The following is a 13,730-nucleotide window of genomic DNA, read 5'->3' as shown; positions in this document are numbered from 1 at the left end:
GATGCACCCCTTTGAAGAGTTTTTAATAGCCTTCTTTTAACGATCTACTTGTTTTACTGTTTTAGTGCTTTCAGACTTCTCAGAGGCCTTCCACAGAATAGACCTATCGAAGGGTAATTCTATGACACCTCTTTATTTAGGGGTTCCCCAGGGGCCTGTATTCAGCCCATTGCTCTTTATCTTGAACATGTTGCACTTTGGGTCAATATTTAGGAAGCAGGATGTTCCTTTTCATTGTTTTGCTGATATTTAGGCCTAATTGCCGGCTAATTTAAGCCGCAGTAATCTTCTGACACCACAACTGAACTTTCTTGAAGGAGCTAGATGAAAATAAACTTTCTAAATCTCAGTGAAAATAAGATTAATGCTGTTTGGGAAATCTGATTGACTCATTCGGTCAGAAAGATTAGCGCTGTTATGAAATCTGTGTAAGAAACCTTTCCTTTTGTCTGGAGTATTTTAATGTTCTCTACATTAATTTAGATCTGGCCTCAACCCCTACAGCATTTTTATGCCTTCAAAAACGGTCAGTCATATTTCTAAGGATGCTACTCAATTGAAATAGTATCACAATTGAAACATTTCATTGCTTAACTTTAAATGGTCTCTATCTTTCTCATTTAATCTTTTAAGGGCATTTCTCCTTATTTATGTATTTTACATAAATCAAAAGTGCATTTATGTGAAAAAAGTTTATTTAGTTGACTTATGTGTCAAATATAGTTACTTGTCCTAACTTGGCTTTCTCTAAGTTTTCCTTAAACACAAACTGAAACACTGTACATCCTCTGGTTGAGTTTTCAAGACAAGCAGTCCTCCACATTTCTCGGGTCCTCAACTCAAGTGCTGCTTCTGAAGTTTAAGTCGCTTTTCTGCGGAGATATGTGATACCCGGATTATGATAAACTCCTACTTGGTGGGCCTTTGTAGCACATGCTGAGCAGGATTAAGGCCTCTCCCAGTTGTTGTGAGATCAGTCCGGTGGGGCTTGTCCCGCCGGCTCTAATCCTGCAGACAATGGAGGCTGTTAATTGGAGACTGACTGATATAGCCCGGCAGAGTCATGAAGACAATGTGCAACTGGCCAGTGTCTCTACCAATCCCCTGCACTCTCTGTCCCTCATAGATCCACATGTATGCTTCACCACATCCACTCCACCGCCTCCCCCACAAACGGGGCTTTCCATTTTGCTCTCAGTGAGAGCTGCTCCTCCGCTGTGAGTCAAATAAATACAAGGCGTGTGGCTTTATAGAGATGTGAAATTTCACATTTCCCGCTCAGAGCTCTGATGGGAGGTGTAAAAAAGCTCACGGAGGTGTTTGAAATTTAATGAGCTCACAATGCAGAGTCGCAAGGCCTCTTCTAACTGAATATGGAGAGCTGTAAAAATTCTGACCTCTTTTATTTTGTAAAAAGTCATAGACTTAAAAAGCTACTACTGCAGTTTAAAAGGATGTCATAGCTGTCTTTATTGTATTGTTAACACATCTTTGCAGTCATTTCTGAGTCGTTGCTTATTGTTTTTCACACCTGTGTGGTTGCATTTGAGCTTCGTGAGTCGTTTTACATCTAGGCTGGCGTGTCCATGGTAATGTTTTACTTTTTTTTTCTATGTTTTAATGTTCGTGAGAACTCAGTTTTCCCATTCGTATTCAAAGGGGAATACCTGCACATGTTGTCTGTAGACATGTTTCTGTGCTCACTCAATAATTCAGCAAAGGGCGATGGATTAGAGCTGCAGAGGGTTATTGCAACCATGACCTGAGCTCCAACCTGCATTTCTCTGGTTTACTGATAGCATTAAAGTGTTTGAAGTGAGCGCCTCACCGCCGTCATAAAACCTAACTGCTCAGACGCTGTCAGTTGCAACATAAACGTCTCGTGTTTTGTGTTTGGATTCTGCCCCGCGTCTTCAGAGAAGATGCACGTCTCCCGGAGCATAAGTCAAACTGAGAGTCACGCAGGATTTGTGTTTGTTGTAAACAGAGCTCTAATGACACATAGGTTAAGGGATCCTTTATCTGCAAATAGAAATCAGCCACAACACCCCACTCCCTCTCCTTCAGTGTCCTGTTTCACCTCAGTTCACTGGCAGGCAGGTGGTCGGACCGGTGGCCCGCCGTGTGCAGTTGGATGTTTACGAGCTTTAAACCTCCTGCCTGTCGCCACAAGGTGAATATGCAAAGCAGCATTTCAGGACACATCCCTCCACTGGTTTGAAGCAATCATTATTTGCTTTCAGTCAAACCGCTGATTTAAAATTGTGATGAGTAATGTCTCTTTCATTCGTTCAAATGCTCTCAGATGTTTGCACACCCTAGTTCAAATGCTAAATATTTACAAGGTAAATGAAATGAGAGCTTTCAAAAACGTTCTCATTATATGTTAGGGTCCAGTCTTCTTTTGCTAGGAATCTGTCGGCACACCACAAGGTTCATTTTTCATAATTTTTGCTTGGTAAAGATTGTGAGAACATCTCTTGTCCCCAGCCCTCCTCAAATGACCGTGAAGATTCTCCACCAGATTTAACTCTGGACAATCCTGGCTATACGATAACAAAACTCTAATTTCCTTCTCTTGAAGTTTAATCTGGAGTTCTTTAAATCCCTTTTCATCTTCATCTTTTTAGCTTTTTGTACTCTTCTCCTGACTGATACGTTTGTCCTATGGAGGCTAATGTGATCCTGTGTAAGCTGTTTGCAGACTATAGCTTTAGCTAATGAAGGCAAAATAAGAAAGTTTTAAAGTAAATCTCACTTCCATGGCTGAAACCTATTTCAGTGTATTCGACGTCCATAAGAAGACTTAATATTGAAAATGGATCAAAAGTTACATAAAACAAAGAACTTGTCGGAGGTTGTGCAAAGTTATTGAAGCAAGTCATTTTATCTTTTCACTTTTTTATTCATTTTTTCTATGCTGAATTACAAAGGATAACTATCACATTAAAGGAGAGGAATACAAAGATTTCATTCAGTCAATGCAGTTAAGATTTATAACAAACATAAGTCTGTATTAACTTTATTTAAATAGCAACTTTTACAAGCCACAACTGCCTTTACAAAATAAAAAAAATTTAAACTATTACTCTTATAAAACACAAATATGAAAACCATTGAGTTGTGTGCACACTTTTGAGATCCACTGCATAAAGTGCAAAAATTAGCCAATGATAAACAATTTTCTGTGACAAATCCGTGTCCTGTGATGTGGAAAATGTGCCCTGAGCACTGTGTGCAAACTGAAAATGCTAATAGCTTGTGCTTAAAAGCTCAGTCAGGCCGGATTATTTTGCAGCTAGTTTGGAAACAGCCTTAATTACAATAGCAAACACTGAGGGAAGATAAACAGTGGAGAACCACCAAAGGACAATAATCACATGTAACGGCTGTTATGCATTCAAAGCTTCACAGATGTTTGTGTGTTTGACAGATTATTGATGTCAAGAGATCACAAACCGGTCCAAAGCTATCACATATTTTATTTTATTTTGTAATACTTTTAGGATTAATAAAACTAAATGGAACTTTGCTTAGAATGGAAGATTATAAAGATTAGAGATATATTAGACTGAGACATGCATGTTTTGTTGTTTATATGAAAACTGCTCTCTTTTGTAAGCAAATATCACGCTGTTGTTTTTTTTTTATCTGATTACTGTTTTTACATTGAAAGACTTTCTTACCTAAGCCACATGCAGTGTTTTCCCATGGTTTCTGTGCCAGAGGACAAATCTCTCTCTTCCTTCTGTTTGTTAAACACATTTGCCTCTGGAATAAAAAATTAAAAAAACAGTAAAGATTCGCCGTTTTTTTTGTTTTGTTTTGTTTTTTTATACACTGATGATGCAAGACTTTTTGGTTCCTATTTATACAAAATATTTCATGAGTCAACTCACAAAAAAACAGTTTGAACATGAACTCTCAGACACTTGAAAGGCTTTAGTTTTTTTCCCACTGTACATCTCTGAAGGACAAAGCTGTGATTATGGTTTGTGGTTAGGATGTTTGCTGCGAGTAATTTGTCTCCCATGCAAAGCTTTGATGATGAATCTTTAGCTCTGCATTAACCAGCCAGCCCCATTTCCTGTTCAACACCTTACCATTATTGTTGTACTGTTACTTAATATCGCTTCTATGTGCTTACCTTTAAAAGAAAAGCAGTAAGCTAAATTTATTCGTAGTGTCACATCTTCCAGAATCTAACTGTCTTTGCAGCCAGCTAAGAGTGGGTTTTCGACTGCAGGACTTCTCCAGCAAAAGGCATCTAGTTCCGGGATTTGCATTCTTTACATGTTTAATGATGTTTAGGTTTATGTACTGTTCCCATTCTGGCAAAGCCCCCCCAGCTTCCTGCGGCAATTATTTGTTTTAGGAGTTTATCTCTAATCATTTTTGTGGGACACTAGATCATGATTATTGTTTATATAAATCTATCCCAGAAGTTTAGGTGGGAAAATGTATTAGTGTGCTGTGAAATGCAATTTTGTTCTCTAAAGTTACAGTATTTTGCAAATGTAAATGCATAATTTATGTGGAAATTGAGGCAGAAGGTTTTTAAGTTGTTTTTTACTGTGTGCATAAAATCATTTGTGTTTTTTTTCTTTTAAATTAACCGAAATACAGCTCTTCAAGGTGATAGTATATATTTTAAGGTCATGCAAGCAGACAAAAGAGTGCAAACATTACCTTCAAAGATGCAAAATTGCAAAAGAATGAAGCTACTGGTTGTGTTGAAGTATTTTTAGATTTAAATAGATCACTTTATATCATTGGTCATCCTGTATTTTCTTTCAAATTGATCCAATTTAATTATTTTCTAAAAAGCAACTCTGTGGAAAAAATCATATCTACAAAACAGAAAGCAATGCATTTATGTCAGAGTGCATTATTATCTATATCTTCACTGCTCTTTAGGAATCCCACACGGCTCCATTCTTGGACCAAACTAGTCACCAGTTAACACAATATGCTACATTTTATGTATAAAGTTATTTATATTCTTGATATATTAACAGAAACATGCCCAAACCCATAATGTACCACAAATGAATGCAGATGACACAGTAATTGTTACACACACACAAGTATGCCACTAAAGCATCTTTAATTGTCACATCAGCTCTAGGTCTATTACAGGATTGGGTTCATTAATCTCATTATTGAAAAAAGGGGACGGGGATCCCGTAACAACAGTCTTCAAAACTAGACTGCGTATCATCTTCTCTAAAAACTGAACATTTTTATTGATTTCCAATTTACTTCTGAGGTGGGAAGCACGTTTTATTTTAAGTTTTAAAAAATTGTACCTTGGTTTTTTTCTGGATTGTAATGTTTCATTCAAAACTCATGTTAGAAATGCGACCAAACTGTTACATTTTATTTATTTAATTTTATAAACAAACAGGACCATTTTTAACAGTTGATGCTTTTCAGATATACCATAATTTTTTGTCATACTTAATAATGTACCAAAAATGAATGAGGGAGCAGCCGAAATGAGTCTCTCTCCAGAGATAACACTAGCAGAAAAAAAAGTACACCAGGCTGTTTCAAACAGAAAAATAATTTTTATTTCCTCCAAATGGTTACTACTTTACATGTAACTTATTTTAATAAATGGTTTTCCATTTATTAACAAACCTGCTGTTTCCACCTTGACCACTAGATGTGATTAATTTCAAAATACTGCTCCTTTAAGTTCATTAAATGTTGTTTTCAATAAAATGTCTAATGGCAAATTAACTATAGTCTGGCTAAATACATAACCAGAAGTAGCAACTGCATATCAAGCACAAGTATATAAAAATATTTTAAATATATTATATTTTACTTTACAGCTTCCCTATGAGTGCGAGATACCACTTGTAATTTAGCACTCTGCTCACGTGTTTCTATGAAACTTTCTATTTGACTGAAGCTAGTCAAAAAATGCAACTCGACATAAACTCTGAAGGAATACAAATGAAAACAGGACAAATATATAAAACGTTCCCAGTGGTTATGCCTTTTTATTTAACTTTTCGGGTCCCGCCTTGGTTCCCTTGGCGGTTAATACCAGGATCAGCTCATAATCCCTGAGAAGTCAGATGTGGGAATGAACTGTTAAAACCCTCCAGATACTGGAGAATAAACACCAGTCATGTTGTACAGTTCAAAGCAATGCCAAAAAAAAAAAAAAAAAATAAAAATAAAACATATCCTGGCCAGGTCATTTAAAAGTGGTGTAAAACCACAATGAGAAAATTACATTCTAAGCATACACAATCCCTACTCTTTTAAACAAAAGGGGCGGTATACAATACCGCCATAAAGATGAAACCCAATATGGGTGAGAGAGGACACAGAGGGATCAAAACCCCTCCATGTGGAAACGCTGACGCTGCTCTCACCTCGCAGGCCTCAACAATAACCAGCTGGATTTATGTGTAAATAAGGACCAATGGTGTTGCTGATAACAGGTAAACCCTCAGTTCTTTTTGTGAAAGCCATAATAGACTGGTGCTCAGATTATAAGAGCAGATGTTAGTGTTTCTTGGCTGTTTAGGCCAGTCATTCTCCAGCATGAGGGGGGTCTGTGGACTAGAGGTGAGATGCAGACGCCAGGTCATTTGAAACACAGCTGTGCAACTTTTAAACGACACAAAACATTTTTCTAAGTGGATTCTAACCACCCCCTTGAAACACAATCTCTTCCACTCATTGCTTTTCCCTGATTGTAACTAATGCAAGGAGTGTTTATAAAATACATAGAAATGAATAGGGAAATTCGATTCTTAGGGGGTTGTTTTTTGTTTTGCAGGGACTCAAATCTGAAGTATGTCATGAAAGGACGTAAACTCAGCGAGTTAATCATAAAATGTGTCTATTTTTTTTTTTTACAAAAAATACAGGGGGGCAAAGTGCTTTGTTCTGACATACTTCAGATTAGGTCCCTCAAAGACAAATTTGGAAATCTGCCGACTGCCAGCTCAGGTTGTGGGAAAAGTAACACTGTTCATGTGAAATTACAGCAAAATCTTCATCTCAGAGCATAAATCCGGAGTCATCTGGACTAGAACTGAACACAAATGTCAGGGGGAGAAAAAAAAAAAAGGTTCAGGCGATAAAAGATCTCAAAGCCAAACATAGACCTGAGTGGCATTACAGTTTTTAACTGGAAAAAAAAAAAAAAAGATAGCTGGCAATAGGCTTGAATACAAAGGAATACATTCTATGAGAATTGCTTATGCATTTACAAGCAACATTTACATCACAAAAGCACAACTGATTGCCTGCAAAGCTAAATGGCGAAAGCTACTTCCTTCCGAGAGCTGAAATCCTCCGCCCCAAGCATTTTGGGATAAGGTTGTGGCCCCAGAGAGGAAGAAAAGAGTCCAAAAGATGGGCCGCACAGCAGCCTAGTAAAAACCATAAGAGACCGCAAACAGCTGCAGCGAGAACGCAGCAGCAACACGGTCTCATACGAGAAACACTGGTCCCCATGAGCCTTTCAGATACCGAGGCTGGACGGGGACGAGGATGAGAAAGGAGCGGTCGCCCTAGAAGGCAACCTGAGGGGGACACCACGGAGTGTCTGGATACAGCAGACAGTGCACAGACCTGAACCTGGGAAAATGGAGATAAAGAGATGTGGATCAGTGGAAATCTGTCAAAGATCTGCTTTAAATATGAAGCAGAAAGATTCCCCATACCTTGATGGATCCTCCTCCACAGGAAAAGCCCCTTTCAAGCTGATGATATTGCTCTTGTTTTCAAACATCCCATAACTGAGAGTGATCTGGAAGCGGAAGGAGAAAGATTGTGAGCAGTTTATTCAATTTACCCCCCACCCCCACCCCCTGCTGACGCAGGACTAAAGGAAAGAAAGAAGTCCAGTCGGGGTCTCACCTGCTTGTTAACCTCAGATCGGGACACCTGTTGCAGGTTTTCCAGGTGGGAGTGAAACAAGCTGCTTCGGGTCAGAGGGACCCCCAGCACCGACTCAATGATGTAGCCGATGGTGCAGTCATCAGGCAGGCGGATCTTCTCTGCCGTGTTCATGAAGTGACCGCCACTGAGAAGAGAAAACCCGAGAGGTTGAGGGACCACTCTTAACTCAGTTCCTACGTTTTCCGTTGAGCTTACTTCCAGAAATGGGATACTTTCACAATGTTCATTCTCTCTTGTGGGGTGGAAATGCGTGCATTTGAAACAAGATATTTACATACACCATAAGAAAAGAGAAAACCTCTCTTTCCACGTTGTCTAACATTATACCAGACAAAATGTTTCCTGTTTTAGATCAGTTAGGAACACCAGATGTGAAGCTTTTTTTGGTGCAAAATGTGCACATCAAACCCAGAAACAAAGCAAAAATTTGCTGTGTACGCGTTAGCTGGACCAACTTAAGCTTAAAGGCCACTCAGGGAGGAAGAAGCCACTACTCCAAAAGGAACATAAATGCAACGGCAATCACAAATATAGTCTCCAAAACCATATTTGTGTCTGGGACATGTCTTGTAGTCTTTGAAAACTCTAATTTAAACTCTTTTTTTTATATTTGGAGGACAAATTAGGAAGTGTTCAAGCCTGAGAACATCATCCCATCTGTGTAGTGGGAGTGTGGCAGCATCAGCTTTGCTGCAGGCAGGACCGATGTGAGAGAATAAGAAGAATAGTGTGAGGAAGCAACATCTCCAGAGAGCAGCCGGTAACTAAAGCTCGGGCAGTGACCCTAACCATACGACCAAATTTGGCACAAAATGGCACCAGTGTTTTGAAGTGGCCATCAAATAGCTCTGATCTTGCTTTTATAGGACATCTCCAAGCAAAGCTGAAAAGGTGAGTGCGTGAGAAAGGTGGCCTTCGCACCTGACCCAGATACACCACATTTCCACATTTATGCATTGAAACATCTGGGTCTACATGTAAATTGATTCTTACCTGGCCCACGGGCTCATCTTCAGTGCCAGACCCCGGCTCACACAGAAGCCAGCTCCTCCCGTCGCAAACCAAAAGTTGACCGGTTTCTAGACGAAGACAAAAAAAAAAAATTGCACTTACTACATCGCAGTGTTTTTGAAACGTATTTCATGCGCTTGGAAAATACCAATGCCTTAACTCACCATTTTGTTGTCGCCCAGCCTCTCTGTGGCCTCTATTGGCCGGTCCAGACTGGGTTTGCCGATGTACAAGTCCTGGGTGTGGGGGTACTGAGACAGGTGCTTGACAAGGGTCCGGACATTCACGTAGTTATCGTCGTCTACGTGACAGAACCATCTGTGAAGCGGGAGAAACCAAAGGAGAGATTAGGTGCACCGACACTCAGACAGCCCGTGCTTTAACCCGTCTTCGGAGAGCAACGCTTACTTTTTCCCCGACTCGATAAACTTGTCGTATTCCACCGCCATCTTGCAGGACAGAGCTTGCCGGCTGTGAGCTGCAGAGCAGTTGGTGTTGATTGCATGACTTCCTGCAGCCAAAACGACAACAAGAAACAGAGAGTTTTATTATGGGACGCCCAATCAAAGGAGGCTTTCTTCAAAGGGCAAAAAAAGGAATAATTTGAATGACATCCATGAAATCCATTTAGTATTTCGTGAGAGGTCCTATCTGATCAAACAAAGCACGTCTCTGTTTGTTGAATTTCCACTTAAAGCTCACCGATTTTCTTCTTCAGCTCATCGTCCTCGCCGTCTGTGAAGATGTAAGTCTGCGAATAAAGAAAAGTCACGGATAAGATGACTTGGTCTAAAAATCTAGAAAAAAAAGCACTTTGGCTGTTTATGTGGAGATGTCACAAAATCAAATGCAAAACAAAGTCCCGCTTCCTCGCATCCAGCCGCTGTGATTAGCATCAATCAACGTGCCTTTTATGCAGTGGAAAACACACTGCGTTAAACAGCCCTTTGCTCCGATAAAGGCCTTTTGTCCTGCGTTTTACTCCCTCCATGGCAACCATGCAGCCGCCCTCAAGCATCCCAGACAACCCGAGAAAGGCGGAGGCAGACTGTCCACCTCCCACACACACACACACACACACACACACACACACACACACCCCACATCCCGTCCTCCTCGGTCCAGCCGGCTCGCCCTGCAAGGCCCTGCAGCAGTGGCGTGAAAACGTTACCGCCAGCGCGCCATCGCCTTTGTCCTCACAGCTGTGTGACTGACAGACTCATAACGTCTAGGAGGAGTTTAGACCTCAAGGCTGCACGCACTTGTTGAATGCACCAATTGGCCATAGAAGGGGGTGAGCAACGAGCAACAAAGGCCGCCAGTAACTCTTACACAGAGCAGGTGCAAGCCGCTCAGTGCGCATGATGAAAGGGCTCCAGGGCGCCGGCTTTGTAACCGCCAGGGGTGTGTTTGCTCTTCACCTCAGGTGAGGCAGCACCTGCCGAGCACCACGCCACGTTATCAAGGCCACGCGTCTAGACACGCCGGGTCGTGGTGCCCCCGTGACGGGGCGCTTTGTGCCACTTAGGGCCCCAGTTGTTCGTTTGTAGTTAGGGATCTATGTCTGGACACAATGAAGGACGCAAACAGAGGCTACCGCAGCAGATTTGTTGGTTTTTTTTTTTAACAAATTCTGAGCAGATGTTTTCATTTTCTTTATCCTAAAAGCAGAAAGCCTGTATTTGTTTAAGGCAGGACGGTGGTTTTAGTGGTGAAGGGATCACAGGCTGGCGTTGTTTGCTTTAAAAGCCCGATGAATAGATGGCCTAATCACTGAGGCAGCTGCCAGAGCTGCCAGGGCATTGACAGAAAGAGAGACGGAGGCTGGAGGAAAAGGGGGGGGGGCAGGAATCTCACCACTGATTAGTAAATCTAAAACCGTGTGTGGCCGTTCACCCCCTGTTCCTCCTCACCCTGCCTCTCCTCCTCCTCCTCCTCTCTCTTTGAGCCCCATACGCAGCCAGAGGCTCTTGATGAGAACAATGCAGAGAGTTTTCATGCTGGGTAAAGTCTCCACTGGGTAAATTCTGAGCATGTTTGCCTGCATTTGCATACAGCTGCAGGAGTTAAGTGAAGGGGATTCAGTTAGGGAAGAATTTTTGCTGCCATTCCTAAAGCTTTAAAGGGGCAGTTACTTTCAATGGCAATGAAATCAACCCCCCCCCCCCCAAAAAAAAAAAGAAAGAGGAAAGGAAATTAAAAATGTTATTTATTTTTTTAAATAGAGATGAGAGGGACAATCAGAGAGAGGAAGAAGGGGGTACGGTGCGATCCAGACCACAGGAAGGACTTGCACGGACGGCCCTGACTGAGCTGAACGTGGTGCCTGGCTGGCTGCCTCCAGCTCCACAGGAAGGAAGGCCACTGGGCTCCCTTCTTTCCACCAACCACCTCCACCCTGACTCCTTCCCCTCTCTGTACCGGAGCCTTTCAGCACTTTTTGTCAGGACAAATGAGTTGGGGGAAAAAATGCAAGGACATGTTAGAGGCATGATGCATCTAAACTTTTCCTCTGTGCCAAGGCTGACCCCTTCTACATCACAACCTCACACTGAAGTCATTTTATCAACTCAGCTATAGAAATATTATATCTACTCTTAAAGGCTCAAAGCTCCAGTTCAGAAAAATTGAATATCTGGGATTCATTATCCATAGATGGAATCTATTTATATCAAAAAGCCTTACTTAGAGGGCAACTAACATAGCATATAACTAAAATAAAAGACAGCAGTACAGGGAAGTGGAGATGTCTACAAATATCTCTCTTTTTTTCCCCGGTGTTACTTCTGCCTGAGCAAGGGATGCTTGTTTCCCCTTTCCTATAGAAGTCTAAAACGATCCAAACTTCACAGATGCTCATCAGCTGAGCGTGAGAATCCCAACCCTTGGTGACGAGGACGGCCATATGCACACGGTGGGAACTCCGAGCATCATATGGCTGGCATTAAAGCCGTCTTTTGTTCCATGTCCCCCTGACCACCTGGCACCCTTCCTCCAGGAACTCCCTCTTGCATTGTGCTGCTCAATCAACCCCCCCCCCCCTCCCCACTCCCCCCCTCATCTGCCAATCTCTCCTGCTGTTACGTCTGGACGATGGAGTTCACTAATATCATCCAAGACAGTAGCTGCAAGCCAATTAGCACATTTTGTGAGGTGCTGAGGGTGTGTTCAAGTCTTTAGTGTGAGATGCTCTAACGCTTCTGGCTAATGATTTCTCCGGCCCTAAGGTGTTAGAGCAGAGGGTGCTGAAAGCTTAGATGAAGATCTGGACTGGTTATAAAAGGTGACACAATTTGAGACAGGTCAAAAAGCATATCTGACACATCAAAATCAAAATCACGTCTGAATAAGCTTCTCTTTGTGTTCCAGCGTGCAAACCTGCCTGCAGATGCAACCCCTTTGTCCCAGGCATCCCCTCTCAGCAAAGCCCCCATTTTCCCATCCCTTCCAGTGGGCCTGACCCAGACCCAGCTTCCATGTTCCCATGGAGAAAGAGGGAGAGAGAGAGGAGACAAGGAGTGGGGAAAGCCAGCCCCCCCCTCCCCTCTAGAAGGATGCTTTGTTAGTCCTGGAAAAGGGGAACAGAGCTGGAGTCGGTGCTGTGAAGCATCCATTGCAGCAGGGGCATTCACTGGGGACACCGAAGAATAGGAGGGATAATAGGCAGTGGGGAGGGAGAGAGGAGGAGGTGGGAGGAAGAAGAGGGAGAACAGGGGGTCCTGAAACTGCTCCCTCCGTTCTCAGGCACATCATTCAAAGGAGAATAAAAAGGGACAGAGCTGTGGAAATTTAGCACCGTTTACAGGAACTGTGAGGCTGTTTTGAGTGTGCCATCTGATGACAAGAGGAACAATGCAGCAGATAAAAGATTCGTCACCTCAGTTTTAATACTGAAGCATTCTTAAGTTGAGCCCACACGATTCATTTACACAGGTTACGCGTTGCTGTGCCAAACTGATTAGCAGGAAAGGTGAAAAAAAATCAGAACTGCTTTGTACCTGTTGCATGTTTCTGGAGATCCACGTCTCCAGCAGCAGGTTCAGTCTGGACTGGTGGAACTTCTTGGTGGTCTTCACGGCGATGAAGATGTCCGCCGCGCTGATGTCCTCAGCCGGAGGAGGGTCCAAAGCGGCGGCTGAGGTCCGAGGTGGTTTCTCCACCTCCCTCCGTCCCCGGGTCAGCTTGGTGAAGTAGGTCGAGAATCCCTTTTTGTCCGGGGCGCGTCGTGCGCTCTCCTCCGGCGCAGAGCGCGCGGCTGCGTCCTCTCCGTCCGTCCCCTCCGTCACCTGAACGCGGTGCTGATGCACAGCGACCACCAGCAGCAGCAGCAGGCAGAGGCATCCCGTGCAGGCGACAGAGATCGCTGTCTTTTTCCCATTATTCTTCAGCATGGTTAAAACTTAAAAGCAACTAAAAAAAACGGTGAAGCGGCGCAACGTGCAAGTGATGCCAAGTCCATACGCCTACCGCTTCGCAACAAAAAAAAAAACCGCAACTGAAACACACACACACACAAAGCCCGTCAAGAGATCATAGCCACTGAGTGGCTCTATCATAAAGTGGGAATATTTATAATCTCCCACGGTGGCCACGCCTCCTGGGAGGTCCGTGAATCCGAGATGCCAGCCTGTGGCCGTTCTTTGGGCGGGGTTTGGCGTCTGGATCAGCGGCTCAGGTTCTCAGGATGTCGCACGTAAAAGTTTCATCCAAGAAGATTCCCCACTTTACGTAATCAAGGAGCAGAGTTTATGTCAAACCGCGCTTAGAAGGAACAGTTCATTACAAAA

The 13,730-nt window shown here is 42.7% G+C and overlaps 1 protein-coding gene across 1 annotated transcript; it reads right to left on the bottom strand.

The window, feature by feature from the left end:
* Nucleotides 1-5,550: 5,550 nt before the first annotated feature.
* lfng (LFNG O-fucosylpeptide 3-beta-N-acetylglucosaminyltransferase) lies at nucleotides 5,551-13,496 on the bottom strand. The gene is made up of 8 exons (XM_012856746.3): nucleotides 12,942-13,496; nucleotides 9,646-9,694; nucleotides 9,352-9,454; nucleotides 9,108-9,261; nucleotides 8,926-9,011; nucleotides 7,891-8,056; nucleotides 7,695-7,780; nucleotides 5,551-7,608 (listed from the first exon to the last, which is right to left on the bottom strand). The coding sequence occupies exons 1-8, from the start codon at nucleotides 13,332-13,334 to the stop codon at nucleotides 7,542-7,544; spliced, it is 1,104 nt and encodes a 367-aa protein (XP_012712200.2). The 5' UTR covers nucleotides 13,335-13,496; the 3' UTR covers nucleotides 5,551-7,541.
* Nucleotides 13,497-13,730: the final 234 nt, after the last annotated feature.

This window comes from Fundulus heteroclitus, chromosome 16, assembly GCF_011125445.2.
Source record: "Fundulus heteroclitus isolate FHET01 chromosome 16, MU-UCD_Fhet_4.1, whole genome shotgun sequence".
Lineage (NCBI taxonomy): Eukaryota > Metazoa > Chordata > Actinopteri > Cyprinodontiformes > Fundulidae > Fundulus > Fundulus heteroclitus.
The sequence above is the reverse complement of the archived record's forward strand: the minus strand, read 5'-3'. Positions and strand labels throughout refer to the sequence as shown.

Excerpts from the sequence above, each read along its gene's own strand:
- lfng (XM_012856746.3), bottom strand. The coding sequence starts at position 13,334 with ATGCTGAAGAATAATGGGAAAAAGACAGCGATCTCTGTCGCCTGCACG. Across the intron at positions 8,057-8,925 it reads AAGATGAGCCCGTGGGCCAG|TGGCGGTCACTTCATGAACA; the intron begins GTAAGAATCAAT and ends TTCTCTTCTCAG. Across the intron at positions 7,781-7,890 it reads GATCTGAGGTTAACAAGCAG|ATCACTCTCAGTTATGGGAT; the intron begins GTGAGACCCCGA and ends TTCCGCTTCCAG.